We start from the raw sequence: 14,026 nt of genomic DNA on the forward strand, positions 1-14,026 counted from the left end.
ATACGTATAATAATATGTGCCGCGTAGACTGCGGAGCAAATTCCGGGTTGTGGAAAGTTCAAAAAGAAGGGTCTTGAGAATGAAGATGAATTAACCAAGTGTTTTTCTGACATCACTACTATTGGTATTGATCATTGGTCTCCTCATGTTGTGAATGTTGAAGCACCAGAAAATATTGACGAGACACAAGATGAGAAAATCAATTGTGAGCCGGAGGATGATGAATTCATTCCGGATACACAAGAGGAGGATATTGGAATTACTCCTCCACCTGCGAGTGGCAAAAGATTGGCAAGGTCTATTGATAGAAGTGGTAAGAAGGCGAAGTCTGGAAATGCACTCCTAATTCAAGAAGCAGTAACAAGTCTGGCAAGTTCAGCCAATGAATATGTTTCTAAGAGACATGGAAAATATTCTATTGATGAAGTGATGGAGGTTGTGATTGCTTGTGGGGCTGGCTATGATAGCAATGAACATTACATGGCGTCTGAACTGTTTGTGAAGAAGGAGCAAAGGGAGATGTTCATGACCTTGCCTACTGATGAGATTAGGTTCAATTGGCTTAGGAGGAAGTACAAGGATAAATATGAAAAGTAGAAATTGGCTTAGTGAGAGTGATGTTATTTGTGTATGCTACTATTTTATTTTTGTCGCATGTGTGGTACATTTTATTTTATTGCATTTTATTTATGTATGACAGTTGTATCTTACATTTCGTTTATGTCAATGTTCACAGATGTCTTCAAGTGAGTCTGATGAATCTAGTGAGTCTGATGGTGAATTTTTTTTAATATGGTTGAGAGTTGTGGTAAGCTAGCACAAAGTTATCATGACTCATATATGGATAAGGCACCTCCGAGGTTTGTGTTTTCACAACAAAGTGGAATGGGATGGCTGATGGAGACAGTAAACACTCCAGGGGAGTGCCACCGAATGCTTCGGATGAATGAGGTTATTTTTCAAGATCTTCATGATGTGTTGGTTGAGAGGTACGGATTAAAACCATCGAAGCACGTGAATACTCATGAAATGTTGGCCATTTTTCTATTCACATGTGGTGGGTGTGAGTCAAATAGAAGAGTACAAAATAAGTTCAAACACTCAGGTGAAACCATTAGTAGAAAATTTCATGAAGTTCTAGATTGTGTGGTTGCCATGGCACAAGATTTCTTGAGACCAACAGATCCTAATTTTCGCAATGTGCACAAGAGGATTAGGAATGACAAGAGAGCATATCCACACTTTAAGGATTGCATTGGTGCACTTGATGGAACCCATATTCGTGTGTACTTATCACCTGAAGAACAAGTGAGATATATTGGTAAGACTAGAATTGCAACTCAAAATGTGCTTGCCGTTTGTGATTTTGATATGCGCTTCACCTATGTGGCTGCGGGTCAACCGGGTTCTTTGCATGACACTAGTGTATTGTACCATGCATTGGAAGCAGATGTAAATGTCTTCCCACATCCTCCTCAAGGTAAAGATTTTTTCTTATATTCCTTTTCATATTTGTATGCACAAACTTATCTTATTTTACATATATGTAGGCAAGTACTATGTTGTAGACGCGGGCTATCCTAATCGTCCGGGGTACCTCGCTCCATACAAGGGTGAAAGGTACCACTTACCCGAGTGGCATCGAGGTATGGAACCAAATACTCCAAAAGAGAAGTTCAACCGTATACACTCATCTGTTCGTAATGTTATTGAGCGCTCATTTGGAGTATTAAAAATGAAGTGGCAAATCCTTTACAAGATGCCCAGTTATTCTATGGTCACACAAAAGAAGATTATTGCTGCTACTATGGTTCTACACAATTTCATACGTGAACATGCTAGCGTTGATGTGGACTTTGCTAATTTTGATAGAGATCCTACCTACATGCCTACTATTCCGGAAAGATACAACAAGTATGCCGTGTCTCAACATGCCTCCGATGGATCAACTTCGGAATCAAGCTTTGTGACTATGGATACCTTTCGTGATAGTATGGCTACATCAATTGCCCTAGCATGGAATTAGTGCAATGATTATTGTAACGACCTTTTTTTGGAACTATGAATTTATTTCACATTTTTAAATTTTTGGATTTTTAAATTTTTGGAACATGTAATTTATATTATTATTTTGGACTTCAATGCATGCACTTTCATTTTATATTTGTGATAAGTAGTTCAAATCGAACCAGGGGCAAGAAAGACAATCTACCCTCAAACTCCTCTTTTCTGGAGCTAGGGACATCCTCCCAGCCAAACACCCTCACTAGACAGCTCCAACTCCATCCAGAGCTGGCTCCACCTGGAGTTTTGGAGTGGAGCAGCTCCACCTGGAGTTGGAGTCATGGGAAAAGTGCATCTGCAATTATAAAACTGGATAAGGAAGGCCATCAACTGTCAAAATTGGACAAATTTGACCCTTTAGGTGGTTTCAAGGGTAGTTTTACATTTTCTAAAAATTTAAAAAGTTTTGATTTAACAAAAAGATTATAACTAATTCATTTAAAATCCAAAAAATATGAAGTTGGTACCAAAAGTTTTCTAAAAATATAGGCTATTTGTTGGTACTCTATTTGGAGTTGTTTACATCATATTTGTTACCATTTCTAATATTTTATTGCTTTTAATAAAATACAAGGAACATGAACAACTAAGATTCAAATAATGCCAAATAGAACACCAACATATAGGTTACATTTTTGGGAAAAGATGCACCAATTTGATATTTTACTGATTTGAAATGAATTAGTTATGATTTTTTAATTAAACCTAAACTTTTTAAATTTCTAGAAAATTCAAAACCACCCTCAAACCACCCAAAGGGCAAGAAATGGGCAAAGTTATTTTATTCCTCCAGAGTCCCGCCCTTAGATATTCTTAGGAAGCTAAACATTGGAGCATGTGAAGCTGATGGCACCTCATGACATGTTTATGCTAGCACTATGTGAAAAGATTATACGCTAATGTTACCCTTAAAGGTGGCGAGCAACGTGATTTGGCATAGGACAGTAAAGATGTGGCTTGTTGTTTGCAGTTACCAATAAAGCATGATATCTTCCATGTTAGATTATTAAAAAAATTAGTGAAACACCGCATGAACAACCTCCGTTATGTTGTAGGATCCTCCAAAAAATTCACAACCACCGAAAGAGCTTTCCTACCAACAACTAGCATAATTTGAATCTGAATAACCACTATTATTAGCATTGCCGTCGTATATTATTAGTTTTTGTGTAGCATGTGTGCACACTGCACACGTACGAAAATAGGGAATGTGTGTGTAAAGCATATCGCGTGTTAGATGCACATTTGTATGCGTGTGCGTGAGAATGTGCATAATTGTATATGTGCGCTTTCACATATACAGGACCATGGCAGATTGATAATGCATACAATCCAACAAAAACAGTCTAATATAATCTGTTTTATTTTACACTTTACTTATGCTCATCTAGCTCTAGGATTTCCTAGCTCCAGATCTGGATCATCAGGAAAGGATTACTTAGCTCGCACGCTTTAATATTTCTATTTGATGTGGATTGTCATGGAACGAGAAGTGAGAAATTGAGCTATATATATGCTCTGCCAATCCCTATCAATCTAAACGCAATTAACAAATCCTTAACTGGCCATGTTTTGAACATGATCAATTTGCTTGATACATACAGAACTCTTATATAGGAGTATATGATTTGTGTCGTAATAAGCTCATACACGTGCTACTTAAATCTTAATGATAGGCAGCTCTCCTTCGTATCCCGTTAAGGGAAAAAAATTAAAACGCACAGGCACATACCATTTTTATGGAAGTCAAGCTTGTTGGCAGGGCTCTCAGGTCCCTTTGATTTGGCTTTCTAGGTGCTTTGGCTAAAAAGAAAGCTAAAAGTCAACCAAAGGGGATAGCTTCCTCCCAGGTACTTTCAAGAAAGCTGCTTCCGCAGGCAAGGAGGTGCTGTGGCCGGATGTGGATAAGAGTTTTCACGAAATGTACACACCTACCACTGATTATGTTGTGCCGGTTCGATCTTTTTTCCCTGTTGATGCCCTGTACCCCCTCCCACCCGCAACACACACCTAACTCAGTTTTGCTTCTCCCCCCGGTAGCACTAGGGTTGGAGTCCCCGCCAGCCACCCCTCTCCGCCCTAGCCAGCTGCCCCTCCACCGCTTCCTCACATCACTTGTTCCTCACAGCCCTCCTCACCGCAGGTTCCAGGCCACCGCTTCCTCACTAGCACCTCCGGCTCGGCTCCTCCCTCATCTCCTTCAGCCCTGCACAGCGAACGAGAGAGGGCGGTGAGGGGTGGAATGGGTGCTGGAGCTTAGGGGAAGCCGAGGGCGCGAGTAATCAGCCGGAGACCTACCCACAATGGCGAATCAGGCCGACGACGAGCTCAGGTCGGCGGCATAGGTAGGTGGAGGCGGTTGTTGGAAGCTTGGGTCCGCAAGGGAGAGTAGCGGGCGAGTGGCGACGGAGCTGTGTGTGGACAAGGGGAAGCCGTGGATGTAGCGAATCGACCGGAGATACGCCATGGCCGACGAATCGCCGGTAATGGCAGCTGGAGGAGGGAGAAGAACAGGTTGATAGATGGGCATGGCGACATTTTTTTAAATGAACTTTCCCACTTCCAATGAGTCATCCAAAAATTATGCAAAAATATTGTAAATTCATCATATTCCATCTAGTATTTAAATAAAATAACATGAGCCACAGTTGCATAACAAAATTTTAAGTTACTTCACAAAGTTGGATTTGTGCAATAAACAACAATTAAATGTGCTTAAACAAATGCAATGCCATGATGCTCAATTATGCACTAATGCGAATTAGTGAACAACACACTGTTTTACAATAAATTTGAATATCAACAGTCTCCGAGACTTTCCGAGGTATTACAGACATTTCTAGCCAAATCTACAGGTTCACAGCTATTCCAACCAAACGGCTTTCAGCTTTCTCACCACTCACAGCAGGTTTTATCACAGCTCATAGCCCAAACGACTTTCAACTTTCTTACTACTCACAACAGATTTTATCACAGCTCACAGCCCAGAGCAATTTTTTCATATGTCGGGTCCAACCAAACAGATTCTCAAAGCAGCTTCTAGGCTGTATCTAAGACGAGCTCTACCAAACAACAGTTATTTGTAATGAAATGATTCTATACTATTCGGTGAGTGATTATCATAAATGAATTAAGGGCGTGTAAGATGAAATAAAATTCTTATTGAGAATCTACTAAACATTTCCCCCCTAATTTAGATTTAGCTCCCGTTCAGAATAGCTTCATACTTTAAATTAAATCTAGAGAATTATAACAAATCACTTCTTATCGAGAATCGGAACTTCATCATAGACGTGTTTGCGTTGTGAATTTATGAGTGCTTCCAAGTTGACGATCGTTCCGTTTGCACCGCCTTCCCTCAGCCTCTGCCATGGTATGGGTTTGGCGTCGTGGCGTTGGACACAATTTGGTCTATAATCTATCCACGATTTCCATTTTATTCGCACAGAAATCATCACAAATCTCGACTGTCTTGCAAAATCCAAATCCTGCCCGTCCACACGTCCCACCATCCTCGCAACGACTGGCTGACGAACCGGCCCCACATCAAACTCTCATCTTGACCAAGAGATAGCAACGCAAACTGCCTGCCGCCGTCAAGGCTCAAGCCCCACCCCTTCGCCGGCCATGGAGGCCTCCGCCGCCGCCGCCGCCGCCGACGGCGATCCGTACGTCCCCATCTACATCTCCTCCGACGAGGAGGACGGGTACGCGCAAGCCTACTTCGCCCGGTCGTACAGCCCTGAGGAGATCGAGATCCAGGAGGCCATCCTCCTCTCCCTCGACCGCTCCCGCGCACCGGCCGCCACCGCCTCCTCATCCGCCTCCCCCTCCTCCTCTCGCCCCGACGGCGTCTCCGACCCCCGAGAACCCCCTCCCGACCGCAAGGGGAAGCGCCAGATTTCGTCGGAAGGTACCTTTTCACTCCCAAATGAATCTTAATTCTTCACACCTGATACCTAGATGTGCACGATTCACTTGGTACTGCCCTAATCCTCCTGACCTGACGCAATGTGGAAGACGGGTCGGGCGACCGCAAGAAGAAGCGCTCCAAGCGCGGCCGCTTCAACTGTGCAATCTGCTTTGAGATGGTTGAGGTTTCGGAGAAGTTTGCTGTGAGCCACTGCGCCCACGCGTTCTGCAACAGCTGCGTCGGGAGGTACGTCGCCGGGAAGATCGCCGAGAACGTGGCCGTGGTCGGGTGCCCTGACCCCGAGTGCGAGGACGGCGTGGTCGAGATGGATCTGTGCCGGGATATTGTCCCGCCTGAACTGTTTGACCGGTGGAATGTTGCGCTGTGCGAGAATCTACTGGGGGATGATAAGATGTACTGCCCGTTCAAGGATTGCTCAGCTCTGTTGATAAATGATGGGTTGGTAAAGATCAGGGAAACAGAGTGCCCACACTGCCACCGACTGTTCTGTGCACGATGCCGCGTTGCGTGGCATGATGGGATCAAATGCAAGGAGTTTAGGAAGCTTGGAGATGATGAGAAAGGGGAGGATGATCTGACGCTTAAAAAGCTCGCTAACAAGAAGAAATGGCAAAGGTGCCCCAAGTGCAAGATGTACGTCTCCAGAACGTCTGGGTGCTTGCTAATAAAGTGCAGGTATGTTGCAATTCATATTCCTTTATAATGACTACAGTAATGTAGTATGAAATTAGGACGAAAGGCAGAGTAGGGCTACAAGTTGGCAAAATTTGAGATGCTGTTCATGTGCACAAAAAGAAGATGATGAATTCTGACAAGAAAGGAGTGAAAGAAATTACTACTATGATGGAATATAATACCATCTCCCTTCACTTTTAGACACGTCAAATCTAACTTTTTTGAACATCTTCCGTTTTTCCTTACTCATCTGTTCATGGTAGTGACACTACTGTTATCTTATGTTCTGTACTTGAAGGATGGCCATTACACCAGTCTCAAAAATGTGTAGTCCTTTTCCGGTCCTGTCATAGTGGAGCTAGTCAACATGCAGCTTTGGTTACTATTTATGTGTAGTACAATGATAAAGCTAGGAGCTGGTTTGATTGCTGACCTTTTCCACAAACAGCATATCTTGCTTTTACTTTTTAATAGCTGCTCTCAGAAGGAATTATTGAATGTAATGACATCCCCTTATGTATATTTAAAATTTGTAGTCATGAATGCTGAAAAAGAGGGAAACCAAATAATGTTATAAACTCGTTAAACATTATTAGCTCGTCTTCACGTCCTATGTTTTGCTGAAAGACTAGCAAAGTCTATGCCTCATTATTATGTATGAAAGGGAGTATTCGAGTGCTCATTTGTCATGTTTCAAAGTGCCACAAATGGGTCACTTAAGTGAAACTAGGTTGTATTTGTCATGAAAACCAACTTCTAACGGCCAGTAGCTTGTCAAATGTGGTGAGGATCTGGGTTGGGTAAAGAGTTATTTCCTATCAAGTTATGGGCTTGTACCGCCTTCTAGCAAGTGTTTTTGTTGTTGGCTGGTTCGAATTAGGAGCTGCTTCAATTTTACATTACAGGTTCTCTAAACACCAGAGATTTTTTAATATTGTTGCTGGTATTCGTCTAGTCTCAATCATGTCACTAACACATTGTTCTTTTTTTGAAGGTGTAAGCAGTACTTTTGTTACCATTGCGCCGCCCCTATGGACAAGACCACTCACTATTGCGAGAATTGCAAGCGCTAGACACCATGCAAACTCTGTAGTCTGTACATAGCTTTAGGTAATATCTAAGTAGACTGTCACCTCCTTGGTAGTGGAAGCTACCACCAGCTTCCATCCTTCGTGGTCTTGCTTAACTGAAAGAGTTCATGTGCTCAAGTGATCTCGTAATCCTGCATCTTTGATATTGATCAATTCACACGAAGGCTTTTATGTTACATTCTCATATGCAGTTAAGTTCAATTCAGTATATCACAAAAAAAGCTAGGAAAAGCATTTTAATTGTATATCCTTGTTCAATTGGTTTCATTCAGCTGCAAGATATGGCAGCTTTGGTCGATTATTAACAGATTGGTGTTCCTGTGGTGCTATGAGTTTTCATATGGCGTCGATTATTAACAGACTGAAGCACTTCTTGTGTTGTGACCATGTGAATAACATGTTCATCTTGCTTTACCGTGTCGGAAAAAAAATAGTTGTGACTGAAAAAGTTCACTTTTTTTTGATTTTGCAATATAAGTCTCAGCCGTATCATATGCACAATAAAAAACAAAGAAAAGAGAGGCCTTACCTTTATCACCATGCTGCTTCTCTTAGATTCAATTCTTGCTACCGTGCATCTAAAAAACTATACTGGACTTTCTTTGGCCAGTAATATTTGAGAGGGTAGCTGTAGCTGTCAACCGAGTTGTTGAGCAACTTTATTACAGAATATTGTTACTTGATTAACAGCCACATTTTGTTTGCATATGCTTCGTATACCTTTCCTTAACGTATGCCTTGTCTTCTCTGTATTTCATATGACCTTCAAGAAATGTGGCTAGTTGCTACTGGCAATGATAAATGGAACGCCCTATATTTTGTTTGGGTTATTCGGAAGAAGGCTGGAATAAATAATTGTATACCATCAATATGTAGCATACCCTCTCTGTATGTTACCTGCGCGCAAGGGATTTTTTTTGCCTGCTTCACTGTTTGTAAGCAAGGATGTGCATGACAGCATGAGTTATCAACGCATTGCTTGTTGCAAAATTCTTGCGTGGCAAAACAGACAGAAAATGTAGCTGGAACTCTTCAGCCGGTACGTATTGGGTATCGTCAGTGTTCACTCACCCCCTCATCTCGTCTCAATCCTAACGCTTTCCTTGAAAGCATTGGAAAAGAAAGGACTTTTGTCAAACAAATGAACTTGCTTGCACTGGACCGATTAACAGTACCTCATGATGATAAGCTTGTACCAAATGGATCGAATTCCTTCTGGCGTCGTACGGTTCCCTTCTTAAGTCTTGTTCGGAGTGGCAACTTGCCTGAGCGCTTGATGGTGCAGGAGCCGAGTATATCTAAAAAGCCTTGTACGCTTTGGTTGTTGCATTGCAGTTCGGTGGAACCGTGCATAATAATTGGGATTATTCCTTGCTTCCTGGAGTAAACAGCATTTCATCAGTCCGTTGCCTTCATGCATGAAGAAATCAGCAACCCATCCAATTAAGCGTCTTTCATCTTCCAAAGATCCCAGCAAGCAGTTTCAGTTTAATTTCCTTCGTTCGTGCAAGATCCATTCATTCATTTGCTCCCTATAAATGGCAAAGCCTTACTGCTACATATCGCATCTCACATCTAAGCGATCAAGAACCATCTTGCATCTGCTCCAGGCCACATTGCAATTTGCAACCGAAACTAGCTGCTGAGAATTTGCAATGGCGTCTTGCTATGCTCTGAGGCTGGCCGCCACCTGCATGCTGCTCCTGTGCGTCGGATCATCGGACCTGCTGGCGCGGCCGGCCCTCGCGTCGTCGCCGCCGCCGCCGTCGCGGGATGACCAGGAGCAGGCCGCCGTAGCCGGCGAGCTGCTGCTGCGGGAGCTCGTGGAGCACGACGTCGCCGAGGAGCTGGGCCTCCTGGAGGGGCAGCACGGCGACGGCAATGTGGGCGATATCTGCCCGTCGTCGTGCCAGACCTGCCTTGTCGTGTGCGCGGCAACGTGCGTGCTCAGCAAGGTGCCCATCGCCTGCTTTGCCAACTGCACCGTGTCGAGCTCCTGCTTCGGCAAGACTGTGATGCGTGATGTCCTTGTCCTTGGTTCTCACCGATCACCGTGATGCGTGATGTCTGCTTATCTGGCGCTTGATCAGTTGGTCTCCGTGTGTGTGGGGGTGTGTGTTGTATGCCTGTATGTGTCATTTCAAGTCTCAAAAATAAGGGCCTCGGCGGCAGCATGGAGGGACCTACACATGTATCAGTTCATCAGCAGTGTAACACTGCCGGGGCATACATGGCTAAACTAAAAGAGTCTTTTTCAATGTGAAATCTATCGATGATTAGCACAAACTCAACATGGACAAGCCCACAGCAATGCAATGCCACCCTCCCAAACAAAATAATAATGCAAGGCATGAACTTTATTAATTTACATTGCTGGTGAATGCATCTTTAGTATCGGGTGGAAACCTCATTTTAGTATCAGTTGTGCAACTGGTATTGCTATATCGGTAAAGGGGGTATTTTAGTACCAGGTCAAATAACCGGTACTAAAGGGGTCCCTTTAGTATCGGTTGGGTTGACCAACCGTACTAAATTGGATGCCACATCGCGTGGATGAGGCCAATTTAGTACCGGTCGGTATTACCAACCGGTACTAAGGTATTTTTTTCTTTTATATTTCTTTTCTTATTTTATTTTCTATTTCTTTATTCTAAATTAGTATTTCATATTTGTTTCCTTCATGTATACTAGTTCTAATACGCTAATCTATATAAAGTTATATTTAATTTATAATATTACATTTGAGATAATATTATACATAGACATACTGTGCATACTCATATATGAACAATATTACATTGCATCAACTTTCAAAGTTGAACATTTTGGATCAACTATTCTGAACACGAGTCCTGACGGTAATGCAGATTTGATCCATCATTATGGAACTCTCTCGCTGGATTTACTACCTCATCCAAAAGAAATCCACAAAGTTGTTCTTGAATTGCCCTGATTTTTTCCATCTCGAGGAGTGCTTCCTTCATGTGCATCATCTATGTCATTAGCAAAGGTTATTATATTAGATCAATGGATCTACACAATTAGAACTAATATATTGCTAAGAATTTTGTCTACGTACTCTGAGTTCGTGGTCGATCACACGCTTCGGACCTACAAAGTCATGGATGAACTCACATATGTAGTATCCGCATGAATTATTGCTCGGATCCTGTCTCAAACACTATATATATGTCAAAAGAAGTTATGAAATATTTGTTGTGTTCAAGAAAGTGACATGAGATTGCAAATTCAATACATATCGGGAATTTAGGCTTGATATCAAGTTGCTCCTTGAATTCACCTGAGTGATGTTGACATAAGCGAGCCCATACTTTGTTAAGCATGACTACAAGGTTGGTGTATTGATCTCTTGGTCTCCTCAAAGAGTCCAGGATATAGACCGTGCTTCGATCAACCATGATAACAAGGAGTATCCAGTGGAAGCTGTACATATATGCATAGCCAAAAGCTATTTAGTCTTATTTTTAACTGCTAGTTTGAAAAATAAAAGAGATGGGAAACATGCTCACTTGAAGTTGTACGGTAGCAGTATGTACTTCTTGTAATGTTGCTTGTCCAAGAGATTATATATATTCTTCAAGGTTCAAAGATTATATATATTCTTCAAGGTTCAATTTGGTTTATCTCTTACAGTTACTTCATTTATAACATCCGGGTCCATGAAGCCGACATCATAGTATCCTTTCCTTTGGCAAGCTTGAATTTCCATCCTGCATGATACAAAATAGAATAGGAGATAAGACGTCACACATTGACTAGAGCGGGGATTTTGAAGTTAGAGCAAACTAAACAATTACAAAACCTAGGAAATGATGAGTGATTTAACAAGTGCGTCTTGATTGTAAAGGAAATAAACTTTCTCGAGTGGCACATTTATAATGGCATCCCCACAGAAATAATGTTGATCTCCAATCCGAACTCTGAGCATGAGTAAACTAGTAGTTGAAGCCTCCATGTACAATTGGTGCAATTTGTACATCTTTGTTGGAAGACGATCCACCAACTATGGCCACACAAACTCTTTCCCTAACTTAAATTTCCATTTACCAGCCCCAGCATGCTTTGGGATGTGATCCTCCCCTCGAATTTGAGCTACGGTAAGATTTGTATCTTTGGTGAATATAAGCAGGTTCTGATCAAACTCCGAAAGCACCTGGAGCGGGGTAATCGATTGGTTGGATTGGGTTCCGAGCTATGGAATACTTGACCCCTTTTCTTCTTCTGATAAGACTTTGTTATTGAGCGGTCGTACTTAGATAACACTAGTTTCTGCCGCTTTTTATACATGTTTTTAATGAAAGTCCAAAATTTAACCTTATAAGGTGGTGGATCTTTCTTCACGGGAGGCTTTCGTGCGAATTGAGCTTTAACCTCAGCATCCACTACTGCGTTGATTTCCGCATCAGTCATTTCATCAGCTTTCTTACGCTCTGGTTGCTTCTTCTTTAGCTTCTAAAGGCATCTTTCGTTGTGTAGCCTTGCTCATAATAGGAGGAGGTGGACTCATGCTAGGATCCCTATCAGCTGGTAGAGAGCATGAACTCATGCAAGGATCCCTGTCAGCTGGTGGAATGCGTGGACTCATGCTAGGATCCCTGTCAGCTAGTGGAGAGAGTGCCCTGGCAGAAGGCGTAGGTGATCTTGCTCTTGAGCCCCGAGGAGATGATCCCAAGGCCGGGGGATTCGACTGCGGAATCCTTATGTAGCGCTTGGTCCATAGAATCCAACCGTGGATGGCTTCTCCTAGATTCTTTTCCACATCACCTCCAGGGATCTCCAGTTCTAGGTCATCCCAACCATCAACCACTCAGTCCACCCCAACTTTAGCGTAACCCCGAGCTGGAATCTCCACGCCATCAAATGTTTGGCCTTGTGTCGGTTATTCAACCACATCATAAGCCACCACAATGAGCTTATTTTTCATGGGAGATAAAGCTCACAAGGGGCTCTCCCAGTGATGTCGTCCACGGGGTGGTGTTGGTTGTCCTCAACCATGTCAGAAGATCCTCCAGCTGAGACTTCCGTGGAAGCGATGCTGCTTTGACACTGAGAGGGGCTTACATCAACATTAGCCCCTGATAATGCAGCTGCATGTTCACTGGTTTGTTTGCTAAGAGCTATAGCCACACGCCATTTGATTGCTTCATCCATTCTTGCGTCTGTCAAAGCTACATATTCTTGCAACTCTCGCAGTTGTTGTCCGTGTTTGGCCTTACTTCTTTGGCGACTTCTGTAGGAATCAATGTGCTCACGAAAGGCAAACTTCCATGAAATTGCGCCTTTGCCTCAGCAATGTCTAGGGTGTTCTGGATTACCTAGTACCATAGTCAGCTCGTCCTTCTCTCGATCAGGCACGAAAGTTCCTTTGGTCGTAGCCTTTATTAAGTCAACAAGCCTCGTAGCCGCTTCTCTTAATTCTTGGTTGAACACAAATGATCCATCTTCGGGATTGAGTGTGACATCATGAGCATAATACCAATGCTTTGCTTGTTTCGCCATTCGAGAATTGCCGGTATGATTCCCTTAGCAATTATGTCATTTTCCATCTTCTGCCATTTGATGAGCCCCTTCTTGTAAGCTCTTGGCCCAAGCCATTTGATGAGCCCCTTCTTCTGACAAGTATTGTCGGTGTTGGTTTTAGTTGCCTTATTTCTCTTTTCTGACTGCTTGTACTGCACAAATGAATCCCATTGATCTCTTAACTTCGGGTGCTTCGTGAAATCTGGTGTAAGGCCCTTCTTTATGTAGTCTTTGTGCAGGTTCTTCTTGTACGTCGGAAAAGCAACTGCAACCTTCCTAAAGCCCCAATCTTTCACTTGTGCTTCATCTACACCTATAAATGTGAAGTTTTGTTTTATTTTGCTCCCATATCATTTCCTTCTCTCGCTCAAGGACCACACTTATGGGGACCTCACGTACGGGGACCATGCTCTCATTGGTTTCAGGGCTTTTCCAATTCTGAAAGCTTAGTGGAATATTATCCCTAATTTGATTCACCAATTTTGTCTTAGCATTGTCTAGAGTAATTGGTTCACTCTCTTCATTAAGTTCCATGATGATGATACGTCCCTCTAGCTTTTTCTTCTTGCCTCATTTTTGTTTAGTCCTGCTTGATTCAGATGGATGAAAATGAAAAAACTATTAATTCCTAATAATCATGATTGATCATGAATTCAAATCATGTTTACATATAATAATTGATATACCTCGCCTTGCTTCACATTATTGTCTCCCTCGACAA

General features: G+C 42.5%; 3 protein-coding genes across 3 annotated transcripts in view; all 3 read left to right on the plus strand.

Annotated features, from left to right (window-relative positions):
* The window catches only part of LOC101773330 (L10-interacting MYB domain-containing protein-like), a 1,101-nt gene extending 407 nt beyond the window's left edge, over nucleotides 1-694 (plus strand). Inside the window, exon 2 of the mRNA XM_004959399.2 lies at nucleotides 26-694. Coding sequence (XP_004959456.1) covers nucleotides 26-597 — 572 coding nt within the window. The 3' untranslated portion in view covers nucleotides 598-694. The remainder of the gene's footprint in view (nucleotides 1-25) is intronic.
* Nucleotides 695-5,613: 4,919 nt separating this feature from the next.
* Nucleotides 5,614-8,069, plus strand: LOC101754266 (probable E3 ubiquitin-protein ligase RNF144A-B). Its single transcript, XM_004956780.3, has 3 exons — nucleotides 5,614-5,977; nucleotides 6,085-6,673; nucleotides 7,668-8,069. The coding sequence occupies exons 1-3, from the start codon at nucleotides 5,692-5,694 to the stop codon at nucleotides 7,744-7,746; spliced, it is 954 nt and encodes a 317-aa protein (XP_004956837.1). The 5' UTR covers nucleotides 5,614-5,691; the 3' UTR covers nucleotides 7,747-8,069.
* Nucleotides 8,070-9,325: 1,256 nt separating this feature from the next.
* LOC101754657 lies at nucleotides 9,326-10,031 on the plus strand. The gene has a single exon (XM_004956781.3). The coding sequence runs from the start codon at nucleotides 9,420-9,422 to the stop codon at nucleotides 9,819-9,821; it is 402 nt and encodes a 133-aa protein (XP_004956838.1). The 5' UTR covers nucleotides 9,326-9,419; the 3' UTR covers nucleotides 9,822-10,031.
* Nucleotides 10,032-14,026: the final 3,995 nt, after the last annotated feature.

Source organism: Setaria italica, chromosome II (assembly GCF_000263155.2).
Source record: "Setaria italica strain Yugu1 chromosome II, Setaria_italica_v2.0, whole genome shotgun sequence".
NCBI classification, from domain to species: domain Eukaryota; kingdom Viridiplantae; phylum Streptophyta; class Magnoliopsida; order Poales; family Poaceae; genus Setaria; species Setaria italica.